We start from the raw sequence: 11,798 nt of genomic DNA, 5'->3' as shown, positions 1-11,798 counted from the left end.
TTCTAATAATACCACGATTTCAGTGTCTATTTGCTAATGCTACATATGCAAAGAACTTGAGATGGCATTTTGATAAAAAAATATCTGATAGAAAGCTTTGTCACCCAGCAGATTCTCCTTAATGGAAAATAATAGATAAAAAATTTCCTCAATTCAGTGGCGAGCCAAGAAACCTTCGGCCAGGGTTTTGTACGGATGAAATTAACCCATATGGTAATCTTAGTAGTACAAATAGTACTTGCTCGGTGCTCCTCGTAATTTACAACTTGCCTCCTTCGTTATGTATGAAAAGAAAGTATATCATGCTATCTTTGATGATCTCGAGGCCAAAACAGCTGGGAAACAATATCGATGTGTATTTGGCACCTTTGATTGAGGATCTGAAGAAATTATGAGAGGAAGGTGTTGATGTGTTTGATGCATATAAACAAGAGACCTTCAATATACGTGCTATGATCTTCACCACAATAAATGACTTTCCGGCATATGAAAATTTGTCAGGATACAGTGCTAAGGGGCATAAAGCATGTCTAATATGCAAAGAAGGCACCCACTATATGCAACTTAAACATGGCAAGAAAATGGTATACCTTGGTCACAGAAGGTTTCTTAGTCGGCACCACCTTTACTGTAGGTTGAAAAAGACATTTAACAGCTCACAAGAATATCAAATGGCTCCAAGACCATTAAGTGGAGAAGAAGTTTATCAGCAGGTAGAGGGAATTAATGTGGTCTTTGGTAAAAAGAAGAATAAGACTGCCGATGAGAGGAATATATGGAAAAGAAGATCTATCTTTTCTGATCTTTCATATTGGCAAAGTCTTGATGTGATGCATGTGGAGAAAAATGTGTGTGAGAGCCTTGTTGGTACACTTTTACATATAAGTGGAAAGACTAAGGATGAAATCAATGCAAGATGAGACTTAGTCAAAATTGGAATAAGAAAAGTTCTCCACCCACAAGAAAGAGATGGTAAAAGGGCTTATTTACATATAGCTGTGCACACATTATCAAAAGAAGAGAAAAGAAGTTTATATAGTTTTGTCAATAGCATTAAAGTGCCACAAGATTATTCTTCTAATTTGAGTAAACTTGTTCCAATGCAAGCTTTGAAGATAAAGGGAATGAAGTCTTATAATTGTCACGTGTTGATACAACAATTACTTCCACTTGCTATTCGAGGCATTATGAAAACCGATGTGAGAAGTACTATTACAAGACTTTGTAAGTCATTGATCCTGCTGAGTTAGATGAATTAGAAAATAAAGGTTATGTGATCCTCTCCCAATTGGAAATGCATTTTCCTCCATTATTTTTTGATATTATGGTCCACTTGATAGCTTATCTTGTGCAAGAGATAAGACTTTGTGGCCCTAAGTGTTTAAGATAGATGTACCCTTTTGAGAGATACATGAAAATCCTAAAAGGGTACTCTAAGAATCCTTATCAACCTGAGGCATCAATTGTTAAGAGATATGTAGCTGAGGAGGCAGTTGAGTTTTGTAATGCATATCTCGATAGGGTAAAGGCAGCTGGTATTCCTCAATCTTGACATGATTAGGGGAGAAGCAAGGGAACACAGGATGTCATAGTGAGGTCTATGTCAAGAGAAGTTATAATGCAGGCACATCTATACATTTTAAACAATATGGATGAAGTTTTGCCTTACTTGAATGCTCACAAGAATATGCTGAAGAACTTGAATCCAAGAAAGAACGATATGCAACTAGCTAATAAACATAATAAGATATTTGCAGAGTGGTTCAAGCAAGAAGTGTTAAAAGATGACAATCATTCTGAGATAATACAAAGGCTAGGGCCTTGTTTTGAGATTTTGTGTTAGGGCGGATATGACAAATGATTATTCATTTTATACAAAAACCCAAGATGATGAGAGTACCATGCAAAACAGTAGGGTGATGGTAGTAGCGGAAGCTATGCATTTTACTAGTTCTAAAGATAGAAACCCAACGTTGGTGGCAATGTCCTATTATGGAATAATAGAAGAGATATGGAAGGTTAGTTATATCAAGTTTAAAGTTCCCGTCTTCAAATGTAAGTGGGTTAATAGTAATGCTGTGCAAGTGGAGGAAGAATTTGGATTTGTTTTGGTTGATCTTGAGAGGTTTGGATATGAAGATGAGCCATTTATTTTGGCAAGTCAAGCGAAACAAGTGTTTTTGGTTCCTGATCTAGCAAAAAAAAAATTGTCTATCGTGCTTCAAGATAAGAGGCAAGAAGTTGGTGGAGATAATGGTGACTTATAGTTTAATCATGATGAAACCTTGCCTTTCACAGCTACTCGACCTAAAACAGTTGAATTAGATTTGGTAGATGATGACTATATTATTAGAGATGATCATTGTTAAGGAATTTGGGAGGATAATTATTGTAAGGCTTAAATGAATTATTTGATGTTTCTTATTAAATTCATTTCATATTTACTATTCTTATTCATAATATGATATTGTTTTGTTAAATATACTTAATGTTTTATATTAAATTGATATTTCTTATTCTTATATTTATTAATTCGTTGTTCTTTGAACAGGAAATGGATGGATTCGGTCAACAAGGTTTTGGCGACAACAGCTCTTTTACTAGCTAGAGAAAGGGTAAAAGGCCAACCTGTATGAGGCATTTGGCTTCACGTGATGAGACCACACAGCTTATGAGGATTACAGTGGAGTTTGATGATGATTTAAAGCCTATAAGAAAAACTAGGGCTCAATTTACTAGTTATGTAGGTTATGTCGCACGCAGTAAGATAGGGATTGACATTCCTAGCTGGAAGAAGGTGGACAAAGACTTGAAGCAAAATATTTGGGAGGATATTTTGGTACATTATGAATTGTTTTCTCTACTTGTTTCAATTGTAATTACTTATTTACTTTATAACTCTATACTATTGTATTGCAGCTAACATTTGATATTCCTGTCACTAAGCAAATGAGAGAATGTCTATTTAAACAACTTGATGAACGATGCAAGGACTTTAAATCCATGCTTACAAAACATTATATTCATGGAAAAAGAAAGGGTGAGCATCCTAAGAAACGATACCTATTTATTAGTGACGAGGCATGGGAGAGTTTTATGAAGCAACATGAAGAACCTGCATTTCAGATTTGGTTGTTCAAACTTAGTTTTTAATCAGGTCATATTTTATTCAAATAAACTAACTTTGTCGAATTTGTTTCATTGTCATAGGCATCGAGTCAAAAGAACAAACAAATATTTAAGCAGAATGTGTACCCACATACCATGTCCATGTAGGGTATAGTGGGTTGGAAAGAAGTATGATGGAGGAGTAGATGAAGAATGCATAGATGGTTACTACTTCAGATCCTACTGGCTACATTCCACCCATTGAGCATCCTTCTCGCCAAGAAAAATAGAAGATGACAAGGATTAAAAAGGGTCAATACATTACTCTAGAGTTTACCGCTGTTGCTGAGAGGATTGTAAGTAATATTTAAGAATTATGCTTCATTAATTGCTTTTTTCAATTATCTTAAATTGAATTTGTTACTTTAATGTTATAGGATACACTTGATGAGTAATTATCCCAAGGTATATTCATCCCTTAAGGACAAATGGATATCTCGGCCATTGCCATTAGAAAGGCTGAACATCCATACAGAGTCAGAAGGACCTCTAAAACGATTGGTATTAAACAATTTTTTGGCTCTGCTTCACAGAGAAGCATTGGATTATCCTTCACTAACATGGTATCTAAAGAGAAGCTTGACTAACAATTATAGGAAGAAACATGAGGAATTCAATGCCAAGTTTCAATAGGCTATGATGATGATGGGCACAAGCGGATTCCAGATGCCTCGAGTATCTGAACCTTCCCAGGTAATAATCACACATCTTTTCAAATCTTCTAAAGGTTCATTTAATCCATTTAAACTTATTTAATGTCTTAACTAATTTCATATGATATTTCAGGGTTTACTTGTGATGAAAAGTGGGAAGGACAGTGATAATCAGAAGCAGCAATTGACAGTGTTTGACCCGGACCCTAGCCCTGATCCTGTCGAAGACAATAGAATACCGTGTGCTCTCTATGTGGATTATGAAAATTCACCTATTCATGTCACTAATGGTCAAGCATTCATGGGCAGAACAATTCACGATAAGAAAATTTCAAGCGATTAAGTAAGGGTGACGATGGAGAGGATTCTTCGTGGTCAGGGCGGTACACCAGTGCCCAATCCTACTGATGAGGTTCGACTATTGGCCCAAGCTAAAAGACGTTTCATTTTATGGCCAAAGAGACTTATTATAAAGCCATTGGTGAAGAAGGTAACAGTGAAGAAGGCCACAAAGAGCGCATCATCAGATCCTGTACTCCTGCCTCTTCCTGGTGATGTTGCACTTATGTATTCCAGTTTGGAGGTTCTTCATTCCGTAGTGCCAAACATGGATAAGCCCGTTACTTTCAAGATGTCACTGGGGATTGTGGGTTCAGATATAACATACAACTTCACTATTGATAAGAAGAACCTTGTTCAGTTCCTCAACTTTGAGGAGCTAGATATAGTCTTCATCAGCTCGCTATTTTGTAAGTTACAATATTATTTTCTTATTTCATATTATACTTTATGCATGTCTTAATGTTTCTTATTTGAACAATAGGCACTTTACTCAAATCTGTCGAAATGAAGGACTTGAAGGAATACATGGTTTTATGTGTCCTCAAAGGGTGCAAAAAGAGCTTAATACTGTGGAAGCGAGATCGATGTACATGATGACCACAATTACTCAGATCAAAAAACCAATATATTTTGCATCTTACATGGAAGGGTTAGTATATTATTGTATTTGAGATATACAAGTTGTATGTATAGGATTATAATTAACATAGTTTGTATTTTGTAGTTATCATTGGACTCTAATTGTTTGTGCTCCTTTTGATAATAAAGTTTACTGGTTCGATTCCCTCTATGGAAGTCCATTTGAAGAAACCAGAGATGTTATTGACACGTTAGTTTATGTTTATATATTTATTACATGTGAAGTTTATAAAAATATGCTCTAATATCATTTTCTTTTATACTACTGATAGGGCTTTTCATAGTTTCAATTTTGTGGCGATTAAACAAAATAGACAACCACTAACATGGATTATCCCAAAAGTATGTTACCTTTTTAGATGAATTAAACTTAATGTTTATAATCAATGTCTAATATTCAATTTTATATTTCATTTTGTTAGTACCGTTGTCAACAAGGGCATGTTGAATGTGGATGTCATGTCATCTGCTACATGAATGATATCACTGAGACAGGGGTCATTGAGAAATTAGACAAGGTAAAGATAAGTTATATTGCATGATATTCTTCAATTCATTTCACATTTTTGATTAAGTTCACCATGTTATTTTTTATTAAAAATATTTCAAAATGTTGTGCCATATCCCATGGATGACATCAACTTGATGAGGGACACTTTGTCAACAACATTGTTATAGAATGTTGAAACTTTCGAATAGTTAGGTCATTCCTCAAAAAATTCATTGTTAGATATTTTCTCTTGGTTGTCTCCTATACATGTTCCTTATTTCTATTGTATAGACAGAAGTTGTTACTTCTCTTTCAAGATGCTGATTCTACTTTGGTCTTGGTTCTCTTAGTTCCTATACATGTTCCTATACTTTGGTCTTACTTCCTATACATGTTTCTTAGTTCTCTTAGTTCTCTATTTTGCTTTGTGCCTATGTTAAAAGAAATTTCAATGCTTGCTGTATATATTAACTAGCTAGTTGATTAATTGCTCATATGGTCTTGTTCTGTGTATTCTGCACTGCCTATATTTATTTGGAATTGTAAATTGCAGGTAGGTAAAAAGAAATTTACACAGAATTATTGAAAAGAATTAACCCTTTAATGGCGGTTATTTAAATAACCTCTATTAAAACATTTTTCCATGGCGGTTATGTAAAAAATCGCCGTGGAAAATTAGACTATAATGGTGATTTTATACATAACCATCGTGGAAAATCAATTTTCCACGGTGGTTCTCAACCACCATGTTTTGTTTATCTTTCAACATCAACTGTATCTACTTTGTCTCCAAAACCACCATGAAAAACCATCAATAAATGCCTTTTTTCTGGAAGTGGGTAAACTAGAGGATGCCGGGGGAACCATACCCAAACTGGTACCACCCCCATGTTTTTGACCCCGATGATCTAACCCCACTACCCAGATATTACTAGCCCCTCTAGGAGATAGAGGATACATTTTCTGAGGAAGATTCTAACGACTTAATAAAACTTGAGAAAGGTGATGCTTAGAGCACCACAAGACCTCAACCACACCCTGACAAGGCGGGCCCCAGCACCATCAGGGCAGTGCCTATCTAGACAATGAAGCAGGAACAAATCAAGGCTAAGGATCTGCCAATCAAGAAGAGACCTTTGTTAGTATAGAAAGAGTTTAGAGACTACAATAGCATCCTAAAGGAGCTAAGAGAGCTGGAAAGGAATATAGACCGGACCCATAATCAGTATGATATTACCTATTTGGATTTTCTCCTTTATGTGAGATTATTGTACAATGAAGTAATTGAGGACAATCTGAATACTGATGATACTCTTTGGAGTTGAGCACTAATGGAGATTCTACCAAGAATTAGAGTTTGGTAGGATGAGATCCAGAAGATTTATGGCTGCACTGTGTCCTGTACTTTCCATCAGTTGCTAGATAACCTAGAGATCTTTGTTACCATTACTTTCCCTTTTTCTGCTTTCATGCCATAAATACAGGATGACTGTATACTATACTAACTGTGATAGGCTGTGACCTTACTTTTTGCTAACTGTGCTTATGTATATATAAACTAAAAAGGTAATATAAATATCATTTATGTAAATTAATGATTCTCTTCCTCTTGTAGTTGAGACGAAAATAACAAAATAGTAAGAGGAAGACGAGGATCAAGAGGTAGGAGATCTGGTACAAGAGGAGAGTCATCAATAACCCCTGTTAATATGATTGAGTGGATAATTAAAAGGTTGGAGGAACAACAAAGGAATATGGCTAAGATACAAGCCACACAAGTTAGGCAGGAGCAAGAGAGGGATGTTATTATAGCTACAACAGTAGCAGCAGTATTGGCACGGTTACAGCAACCCGGGCAAGGAATAGTCAGGACAGCCTAGCCCATACCACTAGAGCAACTGCAGGAAACTGCTCCTGTGAGACCCCAACTACTGCAGAACCTGATACGCTGCAACAGTGGATTGTCAAGTTCGGTAAACACAACCCTCTTGCTTTCGAGGGAACCTTTGATGTGCAAGTAGTCCAGGAGTAGACAACCCAGCTAGAAACTTGGAATGTCCGTCTCAAAGGAAGGCTCATATAGTAATATATAAGTTGGAAGGGGAAGCAGATAGATGGTGGAAGAATATCGAGTTGGTCCTTCAGGCCAATGAAACCCCAGTCATATGGGAAGTGTTCAAGGACAAATTTTTCCTAAAGTACTTTCCCCGATCTTTGAGGGATGAGAAAGAAGCAGAGTTCCTCAACATAAAACAAGCTGTGAATAAACCTTTTGATGAGTATCTAGCAAAGTACATTAAGTTATCCAGGTACTCTACCTATCTCTAACACATAAATGATGAACGATGGTTCACAGAGAAGATGATCAAGGGGTTGAAGCCTGAGTTGAGAGAAAAGGTAGCCCTAAGACAGCTAGAAGTTTTTAATAAGGTAGTGGAAGTCTGCCGTATCACTGAGAATATCCAGAATCATGCTGAGCTAGGTAAAGCAACCTCGCAAGCCAAAAAGCCAGGGGCGAGAACGGGTCAGGAAGGTTCCTCCTTTAGTGGTAGCTGGAAAAGGAGGAGATTCAACTAGAACAAGAAGTCAGGGCGAGGAGCACGACGAGGAGGCGTAGAAAATGTCTGCTGCATAGCGGAGAATGTTTGCCAAGAAAGGGAATGCGAGCATTATGGTCGCAATCACAGAGATACGCGGTGCATGATAGGTCAGAGTATGTGCTTCAGGTGCGGATGACCCAGACATTTTGCTAGGGAGTGCCCGTAAGGTGCCGATAGCATGAGAAGACCTCAAGCACAGGACAGGGTGTTCGTCCTCAGTTGGGAAGAGGCTCGTAAGTCACTCGAGATGATCCAAGGTACGGTTAATGTGAATGGCTACCTTGTGGATGCTTTGTTTGACTCAAGTACCAGTGACTTGTTTATATCGTATGATTACACTAGGCACTTAGGTCTTACTATCGACATATTGCTATATGATTTGTGTGTTTTCACTCCTATCGGAACAAAAATTATAACTTCTACTATTTGTTTAAATCATATTATCCAGTACACCCACTATTGCACTATGTTAGACTTGATATGCATGCCTTTCTATGATATTGATGTTATTCTTGGTTTAAATTGGTTGCCCTCCCAAAATGTTCTCCTTGACTATAAAAACAAAACATTGATCCTTCCTACTTTGGAGTCAACCCCTACGGCAGAAGTGAAGTTGAACATGATTTCAGCAGCTCGAGTGAATAAATGGTTGAGACAGGTTTGCTAGGGTTATATGGTATTCTTCTTGGTAAAAGCAGAAATAGAAGAAGGGATTTCAGATATCCCGGTAGTCTGGGAACTCCCTAAGGTATTTCTAACAGAAATCAGTAGATTACTGCCTGAAAGGGAGATAGAATTTGTTGTTGATCTAATGCCCAGAACGAACCCAATTTCAAAGGCTCCATATCGGATGGCTCTGAATGAGATGGAAGAGCTGAAGAAACAACTGGAGAAGCTCTTGGAGAAATGGTTCATATGCCCCAGTGTATCTACATGGGGTGCACTAGTTTTATTTGTGAAAAAGACGGACAGTAGCTTATGGTTATGTATAGACTACCGTGAGCTGAATAAAGTAATGATTAAGAATAAGTATCCATTGCTATGAATTGATGATTTGCTAGATCTTTTGGTAGGAGCCACTGTATTCTCAAAGATCGATTTGAGATCGGGATACCATTAGTTGAGGATTAAGGTAAAAGATATCCCAAAGATGGCCTTTCAAACAAGATATGGGCATTACAAATTTTTGGTGATGCCGTTTGGTTTGATGAATGCACCTGCTATATTCATGAACTACATGAATAGGATCTTCCAGCCATATTTGGATCAATTTGTAGTGGTATTCATCGATGACATCCTGGTGTATTCTAAATCACCAGAGGAACATGAACGGCATTTGTGGATTGTATTAGGCATGTTACAGGAAAAGCAACTGTATCTTAAGTTAAGAAAATGTGAATTCTGGCTAAATGAAGTAAAATTCTTGGGTCACGTGACTACCCGAGATGGGGTAGTAGTAGACCCAAGTAAGGTAGAGGCCGTATTGATTGGGAACAGCCCAAGATGGTAAATAAGGTGAAGAGTTTTCTGGGATTGGTAGGGTACTATTGGAGGTTTATGTGAGATTTTTCATAGATTGTCCTACCACTAACCAAGCTTACTCGAAAAAATCAACTATTCAATTGGGATGCTAAGTGTGAGGCCAGCTTCCAGGAGTTAAAGCAAAAGTTGACCTCGACTCCTGTACTGATAATTCCCAATCCTACATTTCCATATGTTGTGGTGTATACAGATACGAGTAAGTAAGAATTAGGATGTGTGTTGATGTAGCAAGGTCGAGTGGTCGCTTATGCCTCATGACAATTAAAGACTCATGAGGAGAACTGTCCCACTCATGATCTTGAGCTAGCAGCGATTGTTTATGCCTTGAAGATCTGGAGGCATTACTTGTATGGGGAAACTATTGAATTGTACTGTGATCATAAGAGCCTCAAGTACCTGTAAGACCAAAAAGAACTCAACATGAGATAGAGGAGATAGATGGAATTGCTCAAGGATTACAATTATCAAATTAAATACTCAATCCTACATTACCATATGTTGTGGTGTATACAGATACGAGTAATTAAGGATTAGGATGTGTGCTGATGCAACAAGGTTAAGTGGTCACTTATGCCTCACGACAATTAAAGACTCATGAGGAGAACTATCCCACTCATGATCTTGACCTAGCAGTGATTGTTTATGCCTTGAAGATCTGGAGGCATTACTCGTATGGGGCAACTATTGAATTGTACTATGATCATAAGAGCCTCAAGTACCTGTAAGACCAGAAAGAACTCAACATGAGATAGAGGAGATAGATGGAATTGCTCAAGGATTACGATTATCAAATTAAATAGCATCCAGGGAAAGCCAATGTGGTAGTAGATGTGTTAAGCCAAAAGATGGTGTAGGTGGCGTCATTGAGGATAAAGGAACAAGAGTTGATCGAGAATATCCAAGATTGGGATCTCATTGGCCAAATATGGCTAATGGCGGGCTAGATTAGTATCGTAAAAATGGAAACACAAATCACTGAACAAACAAAAAGGCCAAACAGAGAGACTAACTGGCCGACATCTTCAAAGCCAAAGTGCTAAGAAATGAGACAAGGGACCTCAAGATAACTCAAAAAGGGATCCTAAAATATGAAGGAAGAACTTACATTCCCTCGAATTCAGAAGTTAAAAAGCAAATCTCAGAGAAGGCACATAAGAGTCAGTACACCATACATCCAGGCATGACCAAGATGTATTGAGATCTTAAAGAATTGTTCTGGTGGCCTGGTATGAAGAAAGATGTGACGGACTATGTGTCAAAGTGCCTCTCATGTTAGAAAGTAAAGACGGAGCACCAAAAGCTGTCAAGATCCCTACAACCATTAAGTATTCTGGAATGGAAATGGAAAAGCATTTCCATAGACTTTATAATGGGACTACCTCGTACATCATCAGGTTACGACACTATATGGGTGATTATAGATCGCCTGATGAAGTCAGCTCATTTCTTGGCCATCAAGAAAGAATACCAACTAGAAAAGTTGGCGCGGATATACATCCGGGAAATTGTGAGGCTGCATGGAGTACCTGAAACGATTGTCTCAGATAGGGGCCTGATATTTCTCTCTAGATTTTGGAAAGCATTATAGAAAGCCATGGACACTAAGTTGAGTTTCAGTACAGCTTATCATGCTCAAACTAACGGGCAGATAGAACATACTATTCAAATGTTAGAGGATATGCTAAGAGCTTGTGCCCTAGATTTCAAAGGGAACTGGGATGAATACTTACCACTAGCAGAGTTTGCTTATAATGACAGTTACCATTCCAAATCCAAATGGCTCCTTATGAAGCTTTAACGGAGGAAATATAGATCCTGTTATGTTGGACTGAATTGGGAGCAAGGAAGATATTTGGTCCCGACTTGGTAGAGCAAACCTCATAATAGAAAAAGATGATCCGACAAAGGCTGCTTAAGGCACAAAGTAGACAGAAGAGTTATGTTGACATACGAAAAAGTCCTCTGGAGTTCAAAGTTGGAGATCATGTTTTTTTGAAAGTTTCTCGAACTATGGGTGTAGGAAGATCGATCAAGGCCCATAAATTAACGCCGAAGTTTATCGGACCCTTCCAAATCTTGTCAAGAGTTAGCTCGGTAGCTTACAAATTCGCCTTATCCCCTAATCCGAGCCAAATTCATGATGTCTTTCATATTTCTCAGTTGCAAAAGTATCAGCCAGATCCCTCACATGTCTTGAAACATGAAGACATAGAGCTGCAAGATAACCTCACCTTTGAGGTGAAACTAGTGAAAATGATAGATTCGCAGATTAAGCAGCCGCGGGATAAGACTATTCCGATGGTTAAAGTCATCTGGAGGGATCTAACCCAAGAAGAAGCTACGTGGGAAAAAGAGGAGACATGA

The 11,798-nt window shown here is 37.7% G+C and overlaps 1 protein-coding gene across 1 annotated transcript; it reads left to right on the top strand.

The window, feature by feature from the left end:
- Window positions 1-11,444: 11,444 nt before the first annotated feature.
- On the top strand, window positions 11,445-11,798 carry LOC114717497 (uncharacterized). The gene has a single exon (XM_028902637.1). The coding sequence runs from the start codon at window positions 11,445-11,447 to the stop codon at window positions 11,796-11,798; it is 354 nt and encodes a 117-aa protein (XP_028758470.1).

This window comes from Neltuma alba, unplaced genomic scaffold (genome assembly GCF_004799145.2).
Source record: "Neltuma alba isolate B1F8T4 unplaced genomic scaffold, ASM479914v2 tig00011740_pilon, whole genome shotgun sequence".
In the NCBI taxonomy this organism is placed as follows: Eukaryota; Viridiplantae; Streptophyta; class Magnoliopsida; order Fabales; family Fabaceae; genus Neltuma; species Neltuma alba.
This window is presented reverse-complemented; position numbering and strand designations above follow the sequence as displayed.

What these genes read in the sequence shown, in the direction of transcription:
- LOC114717497 (XM_028902637.1), top strand. Translation starts at nt 11,445, where the DNA reads ATGGGTGTAGGAAGATCGATCAAGGCCCATAAATTAACGCCGAAGTTT.